Here is a 21,815-nt window from a genome sequence, read left to right as displayed (position 1 = left end):
GTTTGCTAAGGTCCTCTTTACAACTCTTGGAAACAGGTCATCAGGGCCGGGTGAAACAGGTCATCAGGGCCGGGTGAAGCAGGTCATCAGGGCCGGGTGAAACAGGTCATCAGGGCCGGGTGAAACAGGTCATCAGGGCCGGGTGAAACAGGTCATCAGGGCCGGGTGAAACAGGTCATCAGGGCCGGGTGAAACAGGTCATCAGGGCCGGGTGAAACAGGTCATCAGGGCCGGGTGAAACAGGTCATCAGGGCCGGGTGAAACAGGTCATCAGGGCCGGGTGAAACAGGTCATCAGGGCCGGGTGAAACAGGTCATCAGGGCCGGGTGAAACAGGTCATCAGGGCCGGGTGAAACAGGTCATCAGGGCCGGGTGAAACAGGTCATCAGGGCCGGGTGAAACAGGTCATCAGGGCCGGGTGAAACAGGTCATCAGGGCCGGGTGAAACAGGTCATCAGGGCCGGGTGAAACAGGTCATCAGGGCCGGGTGAAACAGGTCATCAGGGCCGGGTGAAACAGGTCATCAGGGCCGGGTGAAACAGGTCATCAGGGCCGGGTGAAACAGGTCATCAGGGCCGGGTGAAACAGGTCATCAGGGCCGGGTGAAACAGGTCATCAGGGCCGGGTGAAACAGGTCATCAGGGCCGGGTGAAACAGGTCATCAGGGCCGGGTGAAACAGGTCATCAGGGCCGGGTGAAACAGGTCATCAGGGCCGGGTGAAACAGGTCATCAGGGCCGGGTGAAACAGGTCATCAGGGCCGGGTGAAACAGGTCATCAGGGCCGGGTGAAACAGGTCATCAGGGCCGGGTGAAACAGGTCATCAGGGCCGGGTGACTTGTTTGGTTCCAGTCTACTTGTCTGAGAACTACATGTCACAACTACTTTGACCTCGCGTAATTATTCCACCTTTGTAAATATTGATGTCTAGAGTCTACAGAATATCCTGAATTAAGTAGGCAGCGAATATGATAATTTAATATAAATAGGTCGTAGGTAGGATAGCACATTGTAGATAACCCAGTGGATAAGACGGCCCATATGGATGGTCCTGTGATAAGATAGCCTATTATTTTTGTAAAGAGTTCATTGTCACTGTAACTTGCTAAATAATATATTTTGGTCTCAGTCTTTGGACCCATTGGGTACTTCTAATATTTTTACTTCCACTACTTTCTGGGTAATCAGAAAGATAATCTGGTGGTTTAGGTAGCCCGGTAAAACTAGAACACTGCACGAATTATTGTATCAAGGGTAATGGATGTCTATAAATCGACTGGCCATTGTTTAGGAAAGAAATGAGATCAGAATAAGGTTTTCTCTACAAAATGTGCCTCCTCGATTAACATATTAACTTGGACAGGCTTAGCATTCACCGAATTGACAGATTCTTTGATAACATTTTGATAAAATACAGGTAGCCAATTATTCTGACTCCATAAAGATTATTTAGAGAATTATATAACAGTGACAAGACAGTATGCATGTAACTCACTTGATAACAGGCTCAACTCACACACTAAGGGACCAGGGTTCGATCCCCGGACGAATCTAAAAGTCGGTTATGTTTCCTTGTACCTGTTGTCCCACCTGCTCACTTAGCAAGAAGTAGGTACCTGGACGTTAGCCAACTGGTGTAGGTGGCATCCTGGGAGACGTTAAGGACCCTGATGGAAATAAGCCAGTCAAATGACATGGATTTATTCAGTTATAATGGGTTCCTAACCCTTCGGATTAATAATCCGAAGAAACTCCTCTAAATGTATAATTACCCGTTTGTAGCTACAGTAGTAAATTATTAATTATATTCATATGGAATGGGAGGTAATAGCTCCAATATTATAATGGTCGGTACTCTCTAAGACATACGAACACCATCCAGGATTGGGAACAGTAGACTAATACCCAGGTACCTACTTCCTGCTAGGTGAACGTAAGTGAACGTAAGCAGCAGCTATGAGGAGTTTCCTATACGTTTCCACCCACCCAAGGTTGAACCCGAGTCCTTTGGTTTTAAGCTACCACAGAACCACCACTTAATGTCGCAATTATTATTAATTCATTCATAGTCACTTAAAATGATGTGTGTACCCGTGTGTATATGTGTGCTCACCTAATTGTGGTTGCAGGGGTCGATTCATAGCTCCTGGCCCCGTCTCTTCACTGGTCGCTGTATGTGTGTAATAATTACTAGTTGTCAAAGGCACTTGCCGATAGACACATTTTGTGTGTGTGTGTTTTTGTGTACTCACCTAGTTGAGGTTGCAGGGGTCGAGTCCAAGCTCCTGGCCCCGCCTCTTCACTGGTCGCTACTAGGTCACTCTCCCTGAACCGTGAACTTTATCATACCTCTGCTTAAAGCTATGTATGGATCCTGCCTCCACTACATCGCTTCCCAAACTATTCCACTTACTGACTACTCTGTGGCTGAAGAAATACTTCCTAACATCCCTGTGATTCATCTGTGTCTTCAACTTCCAACTGTGTCCCCTTGTTACTGTGTCCAATCTCTGGAACATCCTGTCTTTGTGTATGTGTGTATTTATATTTGTTCTATAGTAGATTTAAAATCGGGTTGTTATAGAGACACTTAATCAAATGTTGTGTACATGTTTTAGCCCATTTGTATTTTGGTATAATGATTATAACTTGATCAACCTGACATTGCCAGTGGTGCCTTATTGCTGGTGAGAGGCTCAAGCTCCGAGGAACGAGAGCTACCGTCCCTTTCCTCGGGTCAAACCTGATTGATTCCCATTCTCCAGACGCAGTGCGATTGATCCCTCTGGGTTTAACGTTACCACATGAATGTACTACTACTATTACTATTATTACTACTACTATTACCACTATTACTATTACTACTACTACTACTAATAATAATAATAATACTTGCAGATCATGAAGTAGACGTGCCAACAGTAAAGGATCTTGACAGAGGTGCCAACAGAGCCATAGTTTGACCCAGGTGTACCAACAGTGTCGTGACCAGGCGTACCAAATGCTAAATCGTGACCCAGGCTAACCAGCAGTTCCAAATAGTGACCCAGGCATACCAAGTGTCAAATCGTGATCCAGTTGTACCAACAGTGACTCAGGCATACCAGCAGTGCCAAATTGTGACCCAGGCGTACCAACAGTGCTAAATCGTGACCAAGCGTACCAAGTGTCAACTCGTAACCCAGATGTATCAACATTGCCAAATCATGACCTAGGCTAACCAGCAGTGCTAAATCATGACTCAAGCATACCAACAGTGTCAGATTGAAACGCAGGCTTACCAATAGTGCTACATCATAACTCTTGTATAGTAACAGTGCCAGATCGTTACCTAGGCGTATCAACTGGCAAATCGTGACTCAAATGTGCCAAGTGCTAGATTGTGACCCAGAAGTGTCAACAGTGACCCAGGGGTACCAGCAGTGCTGGATAGTGACAGGGGTACCAGTTATGTCAGTGACCCAGGGGTACCAGCAGTGCTAGATAGTCACCCAGGAATACCAGCAGTGCTGTTGACCCAAAAGTGCCAATAGTACCAGATTGTCACTCAGTGCTAATAACCTAAAATGGCCAGATTGTGAATCAAAGAGTGCTAACGGTGCTTTATAGTGACTGGCATACCAACTGTGCTGATTGTGATCCAGGCATACTAACTGTGCCAGATTGTGATCCATGCATACCAACAGTTCCAGATTGTAACTGCGTGTACCAGCAGTGCAAGATCTTGGCCCAGCCGTACCAGTAGTGCCAGATTGCAACTCAGGTGTACCAACAGTGCCAGTTTATGATCCAGGTGTACAAACAGTGCAGTATCTTGATCTAGAAGCACCATCAGTGCCAGATCGTGACCCAGACGTGTCAACAGCTCAGGATTTTGACTCAGGCATACCAGTGGTGTAAGATCTTGACTCAAGCATACCAATACTACCACTTCGTAACCCAGGCGTACCAACAGTGCCAGATCGCGAGTTAGGCGTACCAACAGTACCAATTCGTAACCCAGGCGTACCAGCAGTGCCAGATCGTGACTTGGGCGTACCAACAGTACCAATTCGTAACCCAGCTGTACCAACAGTGCCAGGTCGTGATAGGCGTACCAACAGTACCAGTTCGTAACCCAGCTGTACCAACAGTGCCAGATCGTGACAGGCGTACCAACAGTACCAGTTCGTAACCCAGGCGTACCAACAGTGCCAGATCGTGAGTTAGTCGTGTCAACAGCTCAGGATTTTGACTCAGGCATACCAGTGGTGTAAGATCTTGACTCAAGCATACCAATACTACCACTTCGTAACCCAGGCGTACCAACAGTGCCAGATCGCGAGTTAGGCGTACCAACAGTACCAATTCGTAACCCAGGCGTACCAGCAGTGCCAGATCGTGACGGGCGTACCAACAGTACCAATTCGTAACCCAGCTGTACCAACAGTGCCAGGTCGTGATAGGCGTACCAACAGTACCAGTTCGTAACCCAGCTGTACCAACAGTGCCAGATCGTGACAGGCGTACCAACAGTACCAGTTCGTAACCCAGGCGTACCAACAGTGCCAGATCGTGAGTTAGTCGTGCCAACAGTACCAGATCATAACCCAGGCGTACCAACAGTGCCAGATCGTGACTTAGGCGTACCAACAGTGCCAGTTTGTAATCCAGGCTTACCAACAGTGCCAGATCGTGGCTCGGGTTTGCCAACAATAACAGATAGTGACCCAGGAGTACGAATAGTGCCAGATTGTGACCTCAGGTGTACCAGGTGTCAGATCGTGACCCAGGAGTGCCAAATGGAGAAGAGCGTCATTCTTCACACTCTTCTGAGTCTCAGTTTTCCTGTGATGGACGAACATCCACCATCACCGCCTCCATCAACAGGTAAAGTGAGGGAAGACTGGAGGGATGGAGAGAGGGAAGACTGGAGGGATGGAGAGAGGGAAGACTGGAGGGATGGAGAGAGGGAAGACTGGAGGGATGGAGAGAGGGAAGACTGGAGGGATGGAGAGAGGGAAGACTGGAGGCAGAGTGATGGAAGACTGGAGGCAGAGTGAGGGAAAACTAGAGGCAGAGTGATGGAAGACTGGAGGCAGAGTGAGGGAAGACTGGAGGCAGAGTGATGGAAGACTAAAGGCAGAGTGAGGGAAGACTGGAGGCAGAGTGATGGAAGACTGGAGGCAGAGTGAGGGAAGACTGGAGGCAGAGTGATGGAAGACTGGAGGCAGAGTGAGGGAAGACTGGAGGCAGAGTGATGGAAGACTGGAGGCAGAGGGATGGAAGACTGGAGGCAGAGTGAGGGAAGACTAGAGGCAGAGTGATGGAAGACTGGAGGCAGAGTGAGGGAAGACTAGAGGCAGAGTGATGGAAGACTGGAGGCAGAGTGAGGGAAGACTGGAGGCAGAGTGATGGAAGACTGGAGGCAGAGTGAGGGAAGACTGGAGGCAGAGTGAGGGAAGACTGGAGGCAGAGTGAGGGAAGACTGGAGGAAGAGTGATGGAAGACTGGAGGCAGAGTGAGGGAAGACTGGAGGCAGAGTGAGGGAAGACTGGAGGCAGAATGATGGAAGACTGGAAGCAGAGTGATGGAAGACTGGAGGCAGAGCGAGGGAAGACTGGAGGCAGAGTGATGGAAGACTGGAGGCAGAGTGAGGGAAGACTAGAGGCAGAGTGAGGGAAGACTGGAGACAGAGTGAGGGAAAACTGGAGGCAGAGTGATGGAAGACTGGAGGCAGAGTGAGGGAAGACTGGAGGCAGAGTGAGGAAAGACTGGAGACAGAGTGAGGGAAGACTGGAGGCAGAGTGAGGGAAGACTGGAAGCAGAGTGATGGAAGACTGGAGGCAGAGCGAGGGAAGACTGGAGGCAGAGTGATGGAAGACTGGAGGCAGAGTGAGGGAAGACTAGAGGCAGAGTGAGGGAAGACTGGAGACAGAGTGAGGGAAAACTGGAGGCAGAGTGATGGAAGACTGGAGGCAGAGTGAGGGAAGACTGGAGACAGAGTGAGGGAAAACTGGAGGCAGAGTGATGGAAGACTAGAGGCAGAGTGATGGAAGACTGGAGGCAGAGTGATGGAAGACTAGAGGCAGAGTGATGGAAGACTGGAGGCAGAGTGATGGAAGACTAGAGGCAGAGTGATGGAAGACTGGAGGCAGAGTGATGGAAGACTGGAAGCAGAGTGATGGAAGACTGGAGGCAGAGCGAGGGAAGACTGGAGGCAGAGTGATGGAAGACTGGAGGCAGAGTGAGGGAAGACTAGAGGCAGAGTGAGGGAAGACTGGAGACAGAGTGAGGGAAAACTGGAGGCAGAGTGATGGAAGACTGGAGGCAGAGTGAGGGAAGACTGGAGGCAGAGTGAGGAAAGACTGGAGACAGAGTGAGGGAAGACTGGAGGCAGAGTGAGGGAAGACTGGAGACAGAGTGAGGGAAAACTGGAGGCAGAGTGATGGAAGACTAGAGGCAGAGTGATGGAAGACTGGAGGCAGAGTGATGGAAGACTAGAGGCAGAGTGATGGAAGACTGGAGGCAGAGTGATGGAAGACTAGAGGCAGAGTGATGGAAGACTGGAGGCAGAGTGATGGAAGACTGGAGGCAGAGTGATGGAAGACTGGAGGCAGAGTGATGGAAGACTGGAGGCAGAGTGATGGAAGACTGGAGGCAGAGTGATGGAAGACTGGAGGCAGAGTGATGGAAGACTAGAGGCAGAGTGATGGAAGACTGGAGGCAGAGTGATGGAAGACTGGAGGCAGAGTGATGGAAGACTGGAGGCAGAGTGATGGAAGACTAGAGGCAGAGTGATGGAAGACTGGAGGCAGAGTGATGGAAGACTGGAGGCAGAGTGATGGAAGACTGGAGGCAGAGTGATGGAAGACTGGAGGCAGAGTGATGGAAGACGAGGCAGAGTGATGGAAGACTGGAGGCAGAGTGAGGGAAGACTGGAGGCAGAGTGATGGAAGACTGGAGGCAGAGTGATGGAAGACTGGAGGCAGAGTGATGGAAGACTGGAGGCAGAGTGATGGAAGACTGGAGGCAGAGTGATGGAAGACGAGGCAGAGTGATGGAAGACTGGAGGCAGAGTGAGGGAAGACTGGAGGCAGAGTGATGGAAGACTGGAGGCAGAGTGATGGAAGACTGGAGGCAGAGTGATGGAAGACTGGAGGCAGAGTGATGGAAGACTGGAGGCAGAGTGATGGAAGACTGGAGGCAGAGTGATGGAAGACTGGAGGCAGAGTGATGGAAGACGAGGCAGAGTGATGGAAGACTGGAGGCAGAGTGAGGGAAGACTGGAGGCAGAGTGATGGAAGACTGGAGGCAGAGTGATGGAAGACTGGAGGCAGAGTGATGGAAGACTGGAGGCAGAGTGATGGAAGACGAGGCAGAGTGATGGAAGACTGGAGGCAGAGTGAGGGAAGACTGGAGGCAGAGTGATGGAAGACTGGAGGCAGAGTGATGGAAGACTGGAGGCAGAGTGATGGAAGACGAGGCAGAGTGATGGAAGACGAGGCAGAGTGATGGAAGACTGGAGCTACCCCTCCCCTTCCTAGGATCAAACCCGTTTACCAGGCTCTGAACGACTGTTACCTGTTGTTCCCGTTTAGTGACAGTTGCTTGTTGTCCCTTATTCCTGTTTGTTGACTGTTGCCTGTTGTTTCCCCGTTGCTCCTGTTTGTTGACTTACCCGTTGTCTCCCCTTTTCTTCTGTTTGTTGACTTACCCGTTGTCTCCCCGTTGCTTCTGTTTGCTGACCCTTACCTGTTGTCCATGTTTGCTGACACTTACCTATTGCTCCTGTTTGTTGACCCTTAAATGTTGCTCCCGTTGACTCATATCTGTTGTCTCCCCGTTGCTACTGTTGACTTTTACCCGTTGTTCCTGTTGTCTCCCCATTGCCCCTGTTTAAAATTCCGTATTGCTTCAATTTTCAATTATATTATATATTTTTGTCCCTTTCCCATTTTTTCGAAATTAATTTTTTTGGCACGGAATAATCTTTATATTTTTCAGATTGCTACGGGTCCCTGGGGTGCTTCCCTGTGGGCGGTGTGTGGGCGGGGAGAGAGAGACCAGTGTCAGTGGCACCCATGCCACACCACCTCATCACGCCCACATTCTGCTTCCACACGCCCACACGCCCACACTGTCATGTCAGTCTCACTTCCATTATTATTATTTATTATAGCAATAATAATTATAACTAATAAAAATTATTAATTATAATAATAATAATTAATAATTATAATTATTATTGTTGTAATTATGTATGTACATAACTCCAGAATCACTCATCCGATCGAACTGAACTGTCGTGTATGTCAAGGAGGAGCAGACTGTGGCAGCAGCTGCTGTCGTGTGCTGGCGCCAGGTCTTCCTGGTCAAGGCAGTGCCAGCTTCCTGAACTGGCGCCAGGTCTTCCTGGTCAGTGAAGTCAGTCCCAGCTTCCTGAACTGGCGCCAGGTCTTCCTGGTCAGTGAAGTCAGTCCCAGCTTCCTGGACTGGCGCCAGGTCTTCCTGGTCAGTGAAGTCAGTCCCAGCTTCCTGGACTGGCGCCAGGTCTTCCTGGTCAGTGAAGCCAGTTCCAGCTTCCTGGACTGACGCCAGGTCTTCCTGGTCAGTGAAGTCAGTCTCAACTTCCTGGACTGGCGCCAGGTCTTCCTGGTCAGTGAAGCCAGTTCCAGCTTCCTGGACTGACGCCAGGTCTTCCTGGTCAGTGAAGCCAGTCTCAACTTCCTGGACTGGCGCCGGGTCTTCCTGGTCAGTGAAGCTAGTCTCAACTTCCTGGACTGGCGCCAGGTCTTCCTGGTCAGTGAAGCTAGTCTCAACTTCCTGGACTGGCGCCAGGTCTTCCTGGTCAGTGAAGCTAGTCTCAATTTCCTGGGCTGGCGCCAGGTCTTCCTGGTCAGTGAAGCTAGTTTCAACTTCCTGGACTGGCGCCAGGTCTTCCTGGTCAGTGAAGCTAGTCTCAACTTCCTGGACTGGCGCCAGGTCTTCCTGGTCAGTGAAGCCAGTCTCAACTTCCTGGACTGGCGTCAGGTCTTCCTGGTCAGTGAAGCCAGTCCCAGCTTCATGGACTGGCGCCAGGTCTTCCTGGTCATTGAAGCCAGTCTCAACTTCCTGGACTGGCGCCAGGTCTTCCTGGTCACTGAAGCCAGTCTCAACTTCCTGGGCTGGCGCCAGGTCTTCCTGGTCACTGAAGCCAGTCCCAGCTTCATGGAATGGCGCCAGGTCTTCCTGGTCAGTGAAGCCAGTCTCAACTTCCTGGACTGGCGTCAGGTCTTCCTGGTCAATGAAGCCAGTCCCAGCTTCATGGACTGGCGCCAGGTCTTCCTGGTCATTGAAGCCAGTCTCAACTTCCTGGACTGGCGCCAGGTCTTCCTGGTCACTGAAGCCAGTCTCAACTTCCTGGGCTGGCGCCAGGTCTTCCTGGTCACTGAAGCCAGTCCCAGCTTCATGGACTGGCGCCAGGTCTTCCTGGTCAGTGAAGCCAGTTTCAGCTTCCTGGACTGGCGTCAGGTCTTCCTGGTCAGTGAAGCCAGTCTCAACTTCCTGGACTGGCGCCAGGTCTTCCTGGTCAGTGAAGCCAGTCCCAGCTTCATGGACTGGCGCCAGGTCTTCCTGGTCAGTGAAGCCAGTTTCAGCTTCCTGGACTGGCGTCAGGTCTTCCTGGTCATTGAAGCCAGTCTCAACTTTCTGGACTGGCGTCAGGTCTTCCTGGTTAGTGAAGCCAGTTCCAGCTTCCTGGACTGGCGCCAGGTCTTCCTGGTCACTGAAGCCAGTTTCAACTTCCTGGACTGGCGCCAGGTCTTCCTGGTCATTGAAGCCAGTCTCAACTTCCTGGACTGGCGTCAGGTCTTCCTGGTTAGTGAAGCCAGTTCCAGCTTCCAGGACTGGCGCCAGGTCTTCCTGGTCACTGAAGCCAGTCTCAACTTCCTGGGCTGGCGCCAGGTCTTCCTGGTCACTGAAGCCAGTCCCAGCTTCATGGGCTGGCGCCAGGTCTTCCTGGTCAGTGAAGCCAGTCTCAACTTCCTGGACTGGCGCCAGGTCTTCCTGGTCAGTGAAGCCAGTCTCAACTTCCTGGACTGGCGCCAGGTCTTCCTGGTCAGTGAAGCCAGTCTCAACTTCCTGGACTGGCGTCAGGTCTTCCTGGTCAGTGAAGCCAGTCCCAGCTTCATGGACTGGCGCCAGGTCTTCCTGGTCAGTGAAGCCAGTTTCAGCTTCCTGGACTGGCGTCAGGTCTTCCTGGTCATTGAAGCCAGTCTCAACTTTCTGGACTGGCGTCAGGTCTTCCTGGTTAGTGAAGCCAGTTCCAGCTTCCTGGACTGGCGCCAGGTCTTCCTGGTCACTGAAGCCAGTTTCAACTTCCTGGACTGGCGCCAGGTCTTCCTGGTCATTGAAGCCAGTCTCAACTTCCTGGACTGGCGTCAGGTCTTCCTGGTTAGTGAAGCCAGTTCCAGCTTCCAGGACTGGCGCCAGGTCTTCCTGGTCACTGAAGCCAGTCTCAACTTCCTGGGCTGGCGCCAGGTCTTCCTGGTCACTGAAGCCAGTCCCAGCTTCATGGGCTGGCGCCAGGTCTTCCTGGTCAGTGAAGCCAGTCTCAACTTCCTGGACTGGCGCCAGGTCTTCCTGGTCAGTGAAGCCAGTCTCAACTTCCTGGACTGGCGCCAGGTCTTCCTGGTCAGTGAAGCCAGTCTCAACTTCCTGGACTGGCGTCAGGTCTTCCTGGTCAGTGAAGCCAGTCTCAACTTCCTGGACTGGCGCCAGGTCTTCCTGGTCAGTGAAGCCAGTCCCAGCTTCCTGGACTGGCGCCAGGTCTTCCTGGTCAGTGAAGCCAGTCCCAGCTTCCTGGACTGGCGCCAGGTCTTCCTGGTCAGTGAAGCCAGTTCCAGCTTCTTGGACTAGCGTTGATAACTTGCAAAAGCCTCTGCGGTCTGGCTTCAACTCAAAAAAAATGTATATATATATATATATATATATATATATATATATATATATATATATATATATATATATATATATATATATATATATAATGTGCCTAAAAATTCGACGTCTTGTGGAGAGTGAAATTCACGTCTGCAAAATTGTGTGAAATTTCCATTGGCTTGCAGTCATCTTAGGGTCAGCACAGTTCCCATTAAATTTTAATTTGTGTGTGGGCGGGGGGAATTTAGATTTTAGATTTTGCCACCGAAGTGGCTAGTTTATTGTGCACCCCATATCCATCCTGTGGACGGTAGCGCAAGAGCATATGGATACACAAAAGGCCTAGGAACTAGGCCCCAAAATGGTTAACATTCTACATATGGATTTATATCTACATATCTACATATCACTTATCTGTTACAAGCAAATTTAGGAAATTTGCTTAGTATATCTGGTATCTTATTTTCATTAATAAGATATCTTGACATGTCACATAGGTTATTATACTGTCTGTCTCTGTATTCCTCAATAAGTGGACAATTAAGCACATAGTGTTCAAGACAGTGACCATATGCCTGATCACATAATTTACATTTAGTTTGATCATCATCTGTGTGTCTCCCAAACTGCCAGAAGTACTTGTAACCAAGCCTAAGTCTGGCCACTACAACATCACACTGCCAGAAGTACTTGTAACCAAGCCTAAGCCTGGCCACTACAACATCAAACTGCCAGAAGTACTTGTAACCAAGCCTAAGCCTGGCCACTACAACATCACACTGCCAGAAGTACTTGTAACCAAGCCTAAGTCTGGCCACTACAACATCACACTGCCAGAAGTATTTGTAACCAAGCCTAAGCCTGGCCACTACAACATCACACTGCCAGAAGTACTTGTAACCAAGCCTAAGCCTGGCCACTACAACATCACACTGCTAGAAGTACTTGTAACCAAGCCTAAGTCTGGCCACTACAACATCAAACTGCCAGAAGTACTTGTAACCAAGCCTAAGCCTGGCCACTACAACATCAAACTGCCAGAAGTACTTGTAACCAAGCCTAAGCCTGGCCACTACAACATCACACTGCCAGAAGTACTTGTAACCAAGCCTAAGCCTGGCCACTACAACATCAAACTGCCAGAAGTACTTGTAACCAAGCCTAAGCCTGGCCACTACAACATCACACTGCCAGAAGTACTTGTAAACAAGCCTAAGTCTGGCCACTACAACATCACACTGCCAGAAGTATTTGTAACCAAGCCTAAGCCTGGCCACTACAACATCACACTGCCAGAAGTACTTGTAACCAAGCCTAAGCCTGGCCACTACAACATCACACTGCCAGAAGTACTTGTAACCAAGCCTAAGTCTGGCCACTACAACATCAAACTGCCAGAAGTACTTGTAACCAAGCCTAAGCCTGGCCACTACAACATCAAACTGCCAGAAGTACTTGTAACCTAGCCTAAGCCTGGCCACTACAACATCACACTGCCAGAAGTACTTGTAACTAAGCCTAAGCCTAGCCACTACAACATCACACTGCCAGAAGTACTTGTAACCAAGCCTAAGTCTGGCCACTACAACATCAGCAGTGCAATAAATATATATTTTTTTAATCTTCGAAATTTTTGACTGGGGCGAGGGGGGCGTTGACCCCCGAAACAGCCACCAGGTACTTGAATTTAACCTACAGTGATGGAATCGTATTTATGTGGGCAAAATAAGTGTGAGTCGGGTTCTTGTATGATGGCTGTCAACGGATTGCTCGTCACGTATGAATCCTTCTGAATCCGGATTCGTAGATGCTCAATCGTTCGGGGGCGTACGTGAGGCGTTGTGTGTGCGCGCGCGTGTCTGTACTCACCTATATGTACTCACATCTTTGTGGTTGCAGGGGTCGAGTCTTAGCTTCTAGCCCCGCCTCTTCACTGGTTGCTACTAGGTCCTCTCTCTCACTGCTCCATGAGCTTTATCAAACCTCGTCTTAAAACTATGTATGGTTCCTGCCTCCACTACGTCACTTTCTAGGCTATTCCACTGCCTGACAACTCTATGACTGAATAAATACTTCCTAATATCCCTTTGATTCATCTGAGTCTTCAGTTTCCAATTGTGACCTTGTTTCTGTGTTCCATCTCTGTCCTGTCTCTGTCCACCTTATCTATTCCTCTCAGTATTTTGTATGTCGTTATCATGTCTCCCCTGACCGTCCTGTCCTCCAGTGTCGTCAGGCCGATTTCCCTTAACCTTTCTTCGTAGGACATTCCCCTTAGCTCTGGAGCTAGCCTTGTTGCAAACCTTTGCACTTTCTCTAATTTCTTGATGTGCTTGACCAGGTGTGGGTTCCAAACTGGTGCTGCATGCTCCAGTATGGACCTGACGTACACGTGTACAGTGTCTTGAACGATTCCTTACTAAGGTATCGGAACGCTGTTCTCAGGTTTGCCAGGCGCCCATATGCTGCAGCAGTTATCTGGTTGATGTGTGCTTCCAGAGACCGGAGACGTGCTCGGTGTTATACTCACCCCAAGATCTTTCTCTTTAAGCGAGGTATGCAGTCTTTGGCCACCTAGCCTATACTCCGTCAGCGGTCTTCTGTGCCCTTCCCCGATCTTCATGACTTTGCATTTGGCAGGGTTAAATTCGAGAAGCCAGTTGCTGGACCAGGTGTCCAGTCTGTCCAGGTCTCTTTGTAGTCTTGCCTGATCCTCATCTAATTTAATTCTCCTCATTAACTTCACATCAATTGCAAACAGGGACACTTCTAAGTCTATCCTTCCGTCATGTCATTCACATATACCAAAAATAGCACTGGTCCTAGGACTGACCCCTGTGGGACCCCGCTCGTCACAGGCGGCCACTGTGATGTGTGTGTGTGTGTGCTCACCTATTTGTTGTTGCAGGGGTCGATTCATAGCTCTTGGCCCCACCTCTTCGCTAGTTATTAGGTCCACTCTTTCCCTGCTCCTAGAGCTTTATCATGTGTGTGTGTGTGTGCATTCGCTGGCGTCTGCGTGTACATGTGTCAGCTCTGTGTGTGTGTTAGGGGTCACGTCCGCCCACGCACGCCCACGCAGCACCTCGTGGGCGGCGCCTGTGGGTCTAGTGCAGAGACAGAAGGCTAGCTCAAGTGGCCAGAGAGAGAGTGGGACAGTCTTCACGAGGAAGCACCCAAACTGTATGGGTCATTTAACTCATGGGGAATAGGAAGCAGTCAGGTTTAATCCGAGGAAGGGGAGAGGAGCTCCGAATGCTTGGATTAAAGATACCGTCACCAGCATCAAAGACAATTTTTCATCTTGTTAAAAGAGACATACACAAACGTTCTGTAAACTTGACGTTAAATTTAGTACATTTATTGCAGGAAGCGTTTCGCCACGGGGCGAAACGTTTCCTGTAATATATTGACCTGTTATACTTGAATGGTCTACAATACCGACAAAATGAAAATTAAACACACGTGCAGCATCTGAGTATCTTATTGTAGACGTTTCGCCCTCCAGTGGCTTATCAATACAAGTTGAAGGACATAATGGGAAGACAGTAGAACTATATACAAAAGATGAGGTAAACAGTCCCTCAACCTGGAGTCGACGACATCGACTCCAGGTTGTCTTCTTACTGTTGCTTCAGCGTCATATTGTTCCAGATTATGGAACTGAACTCTTCTCCAGGCTGAGGGACTGACCACCACAAATACTTTTTCTCCAAGGTTGATGGACTGATTACATCTTTATTTCACTGTATTTGACTGAAGAGGCCTACTGTATAGGTGAAACATTTCATCAATAAAGATAGCGAACTGTTGCACATGTCTTGATCTTCAGCTTATCGGTATTATAAACCATTTTTAGAACATCAAAGCTTTTTTTTTTCAGCATTCCAGTATTTTTGGCTTGACTGAGGTGATAAGATGAGATAGGATAAGATTTCGTTTGGATTTTTAACCTCGGAGGGTTAGCCACCCAGAATAACCCAAGAAAGTTAGTGCGTCATTGAGGACTGTCTTATTTCCATTGTGGTCCTCAATCTTGTCCCCCAGGATGCCACCCACACCAGTCGACTAACACCCAGGTACCCATTTGCTGATAGGTAAACAGGACAACAGGTGTAAGGAAACACGTCGAAATTTTTCCACCTCACCTAGATTCGAACCCGGTCCCTTCGTGTGTGAAGCGAGAGCTTTAGCCACTTGGCCACCTAGATGGCCACCTAGATGACCTCCTAGATGACCCGACACACTAACTTGAGTCACGTCTTCCAGTCACTGTTATGGTTCATCAAGAATAACTTCAAAGACTTTACAGCACTTGGGGAAATGGCAAGGAATCAGGTTTAGTCCTGGGCACTCGTAAACTTCCCTCCCTAGTGGGTTGAATGCTCAAAAGTAACCTTTCGAACGTGTGAGTTCCTGGCGTGTCGAACGTGTGAGTTCCTGGTGTGTCGAACGTGTGAGTTCCTGGTGTTTCGAACGTGTGAGTTCCTGGTGTTTCGAACGTGTGAGTTCCTGGTGTTTCGAACGTGTGAGTTCCTGGTGTTTCGAACGTGTGAGTTCCTGGTATTTCGAACGTGTGAGTTCCTGGTGTGTCGAACGTGTGAGTTCCTGGTGTTTCGAACGCGTGAGTTCCTGGTGTGTCAAACGTGTGAGTTCCTGGTGTGTCGAACGTGTGAGTTCCTGGTATTTCGAACGTGTGAGTTCCTGGTATTTCGAACGTGTGAGTTCCTGGTGTTTCGAACGTGTGAGTTCCTAGTGTTTCGAACGTGTGAGCTCCTGGTGTTTCGAACGTGTGAGTTCCTGGTGTTTCGAACGTGTGAGTTCCTAGTGTTTCGAACGTGTGAGTTCCTGGTATTTCGAACGTGTGAGTTCCTGGTATTTCGAACGTGTGAGTTCCTGGTGTTTCGAACGCGTGAGTTCCTAGTGTTTCGAACGTGTGAGCTCCTGGTGTTTCGAACGTGTGAGTTCCTGGTATTTCGAACGTGTGAGTTCCTGGTGTTTCGAACGTGTGAGTTCCTAGTGTTTCGAACGTGTGAGTTCCTGGCATTTCGAACGTGTGAGTTCCTGGTATTTCGAACGTGTGAGTTCCTGGTATTTCGAATGTGTGAGTTCCTGGTGTTACGAACATATGAGTACCTGGTGTTTCGAACGTGTGAGTTGCTGGTGTTTCGAACGTATGAGTTCCTGGTGTTTCGAACGTATGAGTTCCTGGTGTTTCGAACGTATGAGTTCTTGGTGTTTCGAACGTATGAGTTCCTGGTGTTTCGAACACGTGGTGCTGAGTCAACACAGTTGTTGGTGCATTCGTGGAGGTGTTGCTTGATCTGTGTTTATACCCTGAGATGAGGATATATATCCCCAGAGGTGTATAACTGTGTCTGTATACTCTAAGAGCCATGTATCTGTGTATATACATACCGTGAGAAATATACATCTTTATGCATACAGCCTGATAGGTGTATATATAGATATATATATATATATATATATATATATATATATATATATATATATATATATATATATATATATATATATATATATACCCTGAGAGGTATCTAAGTATACCTTGAGAGGAATGTGTATATATACTCTGAAAGGTGTTTCTGTGTATATATACTTTTATCTCTATTTTAGCCATTAAAATTTTATTGATGTTAACGTAGAGGTGAACTGCAATTTTTAATTACCTTCGTGTAGGTGATAGGCTATGAACTGCGTGTTTAATGACTCGAATATAGTTGATATTTTAAACCTAACAAACCAAATCTGTTCATGTTTCTCCCTAAGGCATTTCTCATCATAATACAGGTAAAGGGCTCTTGATCCCAAAAAGTGGAGCCACCCTCCCCTTCCTCGTCTCCAACCTGATTCCTCTCATTTCTAAACGCGGTAAACGACCCCTGTGTGCCAAGCGTTTTACAAAATATAATGCCGTTATCGTATGACCCTTGTGGATAAAGCGGTTATTTTTTATTGTGATTGATTACTAAGAACATAAAGGAGGAACACTGCAGCAGGCCTACTGGCCTATACTTGGCAAGTCCTTGCTGTATAGCTCTTGTGGCCCAACTCATTATCAGTGTTGAAGATTAATACACATGTGTGATAGTTGGGTACCTCTATGGTCTTCATCTTTCATGGTCTGGAACGATATCGTTCCAGACCATGGAGCTGAACTCTTCTCCAGGCTGAGGGACTAACTACCTCAAATACTTTCCAGTGCTGATGGACTGATTATATCATCTTTATTTCATCACTACTACTCCCTTTGTATCTGACTGAAGAAGTCTGTGTAGGCCAAACGTTTTATCAATAAAGATATCCAACTGCTGTACAGTATGTTGTACCATTTTCAATCAGTCTACCCAAGGAGTAGCAGCGCTGTACAGCCCTTGTGGCTTAGCGCTTCTTTTTGATTATAATAATAATAATAATAATACCCAAGGAGTAGCCTTAATAACGCTGTTAACTCAAGTAAAAGTCCTACTCAGATCCAAACCTCTCTATCATGTATTTATCCAACCTAAAAATAATTGATTTTATAAGTAAGGTCTGTTAAATACTCGCGTACCTTACACCCAGGTAGATCTGTTTTTGACTTGATAAAGTCCACTGTGTGGGCGAAACGTTGTCAAAAAAAGGATCACATTATACTGCTTATGTGTTTATTTTTTCCAATGTCTGTTAAATGGAGGGTTAACTCTCTTAATTTTCTTCTCTAGATTCTGGATCCTCAGGATTTCTTCAGCATCTATAACTCCAGCCTGGACCCCAGCGCCCCGCTCCTGCTGCTTACCCATGGGTTAGTATTGTACTCGTTGATAACACGCATCTGCAACTGTCAGGTACCTTTATTCCGAAACGTTTCGCCTACACAGTAGGCTTCTTCAGTCAAATACAGAAACAGTAGAGATGTGAAGACGATGTAATCAGTCCATGTGGTCAGTCCCTCAGCCTGGAGAAGAGTTGAGCTCCATGGAGCTGAGGGTCTGACCATCTCAAATTCCGTTTCTCCAAGGTATTGATGGATTGATTAAATCATCTTTATTTCACTTTCACTACTCCTTTTGTATGTGACTGAAGAAACCTACTGTGTAGGCCAAACATTTTATCAATAAAGATACCTAACTGTTTCACATAGTCTTAATAATTTTTCCTAGCACACATTTAAGCGCTATCATAAATAATAGCGACAAGTTAATCAGTCTCACTCTAGTTCTAGAGAGGTTCAGTCCCAGTCATTCCAGTTTTAGGTTGAATATGTGAAAATATAATAATACTGGCAGAATTACCGACAATGTTGGGTAAGAGGACACAAGTGCAACTAATGTGATATTTTATTGTGGCAACGTAAAAATTCATTCACTTCCTCCGTTGGCATACTGTAGGGTTATACTGCACCTCTCTTGTTTACATTTTTTGTGTACATGTTCATTAATAACCCAGATGATAGAAACTCGGGAGATTAATTGGTCTGTATATTTCCACCTCCTTCTGGGGTCCTCTTCTCTACAGGATTATATCCTGCTAGCCAGGAGGCCCAAGGTTTTATTTTCAGTGGGTACGACTCTTCACCACAAGTGAGTTTATAAGTGGGAGTTATTTTCAGTCCTGAGGGTTATAACTTCTCACTTGTCTATAACACTGCATTTCTGGCTTTACCCATCACAATAATCTTCGCAGGTCATTCATAGCACCTCGGCGTTGACCAAATATGTTTGATGGATTATTTTTATAAGTTTTGTGGCTATTCCCACTCCAAAATTATGTCGATTATGAACTCTGAGTGGTCCTGAGGGAGGGGAGGGCCCTGGAGGGGTCCTGAGGGAGGGGGAGGGCACTGGAGTGGTCCTGAGGTGGGGGAGGGAACTGGAGTGGTGGTGAGGGGAGCCACTGTAGTTAGTTTAACATGTTTATTATGCACCCCATACCCATCCTTTGGGCGGTAGTCACCCCATACCCATCCTGTGAGCGGTAGTCACTCCATACCCATCCTTTGGGCGGCAGTCACCCCATACCCATCCTGTTGGCGGTAGTCAAAAGATTACAAAGGTACATAATGGGTCCAGGGACTGGACCCCAAAGTTATGATAGCTGAACTAGTTACAAAGGCAATGAATCATCAACATGTCTATACATGGTTATAATCATGAACAAATTACAAAGTAATGAGCATTTCACACGTTCACACCCGGTCACAGCTATAATGAGTTATTAGTGCAAATATTAATTGTTGGGTCACAGATACAGGGGCTGTCACTCGACCCCTGCAACCACAACCAGGTGAGGACACACACATACACACACACGCACACAGGAACTTCCTGCAGGAGGTTCCGTGGGACAGAGAACTGGCAGGAAAGCCAGTAAATGAAATGATGGAATATGTAACAACAAAATGCAAGGAGGCAGTGGAAAGGTTTATTCCCAAGGGCAACAGAAACAATGGGAAGACCAGAACGAGCCCCTGGTTTACCCGACGGTGTAAGGAGGCAAAAACAAAGTGCAATAGAGAATGGAAAAAGTACAGAAGGCAGAGAACACATGAAAATAGGGAGATTAGTCGCAGAGCCAGGAACGAGTATGCACAGGTAAGGAGGGAGGCCCAGCGACAGTATGAAAATAACATAGCATCGAAAATCAAGACTGACCCAAAACTGTTGTATAGCCACATCAGGAGGAAGACAACAGTCAAAGACCAGGTGATCAGACTGAGGACAGAAGATGGAGAACTCAGAAGAAATGATCAGGAGGTATGTGAGGAGCTAAACAGGAGATTTAAGGAAGTTTTTACAGTAGAGACAGGAAGGGTTCTGGGAAGACAGCACAGAAGGGAACATCAATAGGGAATATACCAACAAGTGTTGGATGACATACGAACAACCGAGGAGGAGGTGCAGAAGCTGCTAAGTGACCTTGATACCTCAAAGGCGATGGGACCGGACATCTCCCAGTGGGTCCTTAGAGAAGGAGCAGAGATGCTGTGCAAGCCCCTAACCACAATCTTCAACACATCCCTTGAAACTGGGCAACTACCTGAGAAATGGAAGACAGCAGATATAGTCCCCATATTTAAGAAAGGAAACAGAAATGAGGCACTAAACTACAGACCTATGTCTCTGACATGTATTGTGTGCAAAGTCATGGAGAAGATTATCAGGAGGAGAGTGGTGGAACACCTGGAATGGAACAAGATTATAAATGAAAACCAGCATGGCTTCATGGAAGGCAAATCCTGTGTCACAAACCTTCTGGAGTTTTATGACAGGGTAACAGAAGTAAGGCACGAGAGAGAGGGGTGGGTTGACTGCATTTTTCTAGACTGCAGGAAGGCCTTTGACACAGTTCCCCACAAGAGATTAGTGCAGAAGCTGGAGGATCAGGCGCATATAACAGGGAGGGCACTGCAATGGATCAGTGAATACCTGACAGAGAGGCAACAACGAGTCACGGTACGTGAAGAGGTATCACAGTGGGCGCCTGTGACGAGCAGGGTCCCACAGGGGTCAGTTCTAGGACCAGTGCTATTTTTGATATATGCGAACGACATGATGGAAAGAATAGACTCTGAAGTGTCCCTATTTGCAGATGATGTGAAGCTGATGAGAAGAATTAAATCGGATGAGGATGAGGCAGGACTGCAAAGAGACCTGGACAGGCTAGACATGTGGTCCAGAAGCTGGCTTTTCGAATTCAACCCTGCCAAATGCAAAGTCATGAAGATTGGGGAGGGGCAAAGAAGACCTCAGACAGAGTATAGGCTAGGTGAACAAAGACTACAGACCTCACTCAGGGAGAAAGACCTTGGGGTGACCATAACACCGAGCACGTCACCGGAGGCACACATCAACCAAATAACTGCTGCAGCATACGGGCGCCTGGCAAACCTGAGAATAGCGTTCCGATACCTTAATAAGGAATCGTTCAAGACACTGTACACTGTGTATGTTAGGCCCATATTGGAGTATGCAGCACCAGTTTGGAACCCACACCTGGTCAAGCACGTCAAGAAGTTAGAGAAAGCACAAAGGTTTGCAACAAGGCTAGTCCCAGAGCTCAGGGAATTGTCTTACGAGGAAAGGTTGAGGGAAATTGGACTGACAACACTGGAGGACAGAAGGGTCAGGGGAGACATGATAACGACATACAAGATACTGCGGGGAATAGACAAGGTGGACAGAGATAGGATGTTCCAGAGAAGGGACACAGAAACAAGGGGTCACAACTGGAAGCTGAAGACTCAGACGAGTCACAGGGACGTTAGGAAGTATTTCTTCATTCATAGAGTCGTCAGGAAGTGGAGGCAGGAACCATACATAGTTTAAAGAAGAGGTATGACAAAGCTCAGGAAGCAGAGAGGGAGAGGACCTAGTAGCAATCAGTGAAGAGGCGGGGCCAGGAGCTGAGTCTCGACCCCTGCAACCACAATTAGGTGAGTACAATTAGGTGAGTATACACACACACACACACACACACACACACACACGCACACGGAGACACTGGAGTAGTCCTTATCCCTATATTAACCTTCAATAAGGGGCAGGTGCCTTGATACTGATTTTGGGCTCTTGATCCAAAGAAATGTAGGTACCCTTTCTCCCCTTAGGTCAAAACTAATTGTCACCATCTCCTGCTGCTGCTGCTGTTGCTGCTGCTGCTGCTGCTGCTGCTGCTGCTGCTGCTGCTGCTGCTGCTGCTGCTGCTGCTGTCGTTGCTGCTGCTGTCGTTGCTGCTGCTGTCGTTGCTGCTGCTGTCGTTGCTGCTGCTGTTGCTGTGAGGTCCTTCAGTACTGGGGTATACAATACACTCTGGCTAGACATAAACAACTTAAGATCGTAATGTTTTTGTGAGTGGAGGGCAGAGAGGGAGAGACGGACGATCCATACATAACTTTAAGAAGAGGTACGATAA

At 47.9% G+C, this 21,815-nt stretch overlaps 1 protein-coding gene across 4 annotated transcripts in view; it reads left to right on the top strand.

The window, feature by feature from the left end:
- LOC128684915 (pancreatic lipase-related protein 2) overlaps positions 1-21,815 on the top strand; it is a 75,757-nt gene that overhangs the window by 13,209 nt on the left and 40,733 nt on the right. For all 4 annotated transcript variants that reach the window (XR_008406434.2, XM_070099133.1, XM_053771270.2 and 1 more), the window contains exons 2-4: positions 2,898-4,868; positions 7,986-8,125; positions 17,627-17,706. Coding sequence is in view for 3 of the 4 variants with exons in the window: in XM_070099133.1 (XP_069955234.1) it covers positions 4,781-4,868; positions 7,986-8,125; positions 17,627-17,706 (308 nt within the window). In the remaining variant the exon portion in view is untranslated. The remainder of the gene's footprint in view (positions 1-2,897; positions 4,869-7,985; positions 8,126-17,626; positions 17,707-21,815) is intronic.

The sequence above is a fragment of the Cherax quadricarinatus genome, chromosome 5 (assembly GCF_038502225.1).
Source record: "Cherax quadricarinatus isolate ZL_2023a chromosome 5, ASM3850222v1, whole genome shotgun sequence".
Classification (NCBI taxonomy): Eukaryota; Metazoa; Arthropoda; class Malacostraca; order Decapoda; family Parastacidae; genus Cherax; species Cherax quadricarinatus.
The sequence above is the reverse complement of the archived record's forward strand: the minus strand, read 5'-3'. Positions and strand labels throughout refer to the sequence as shown.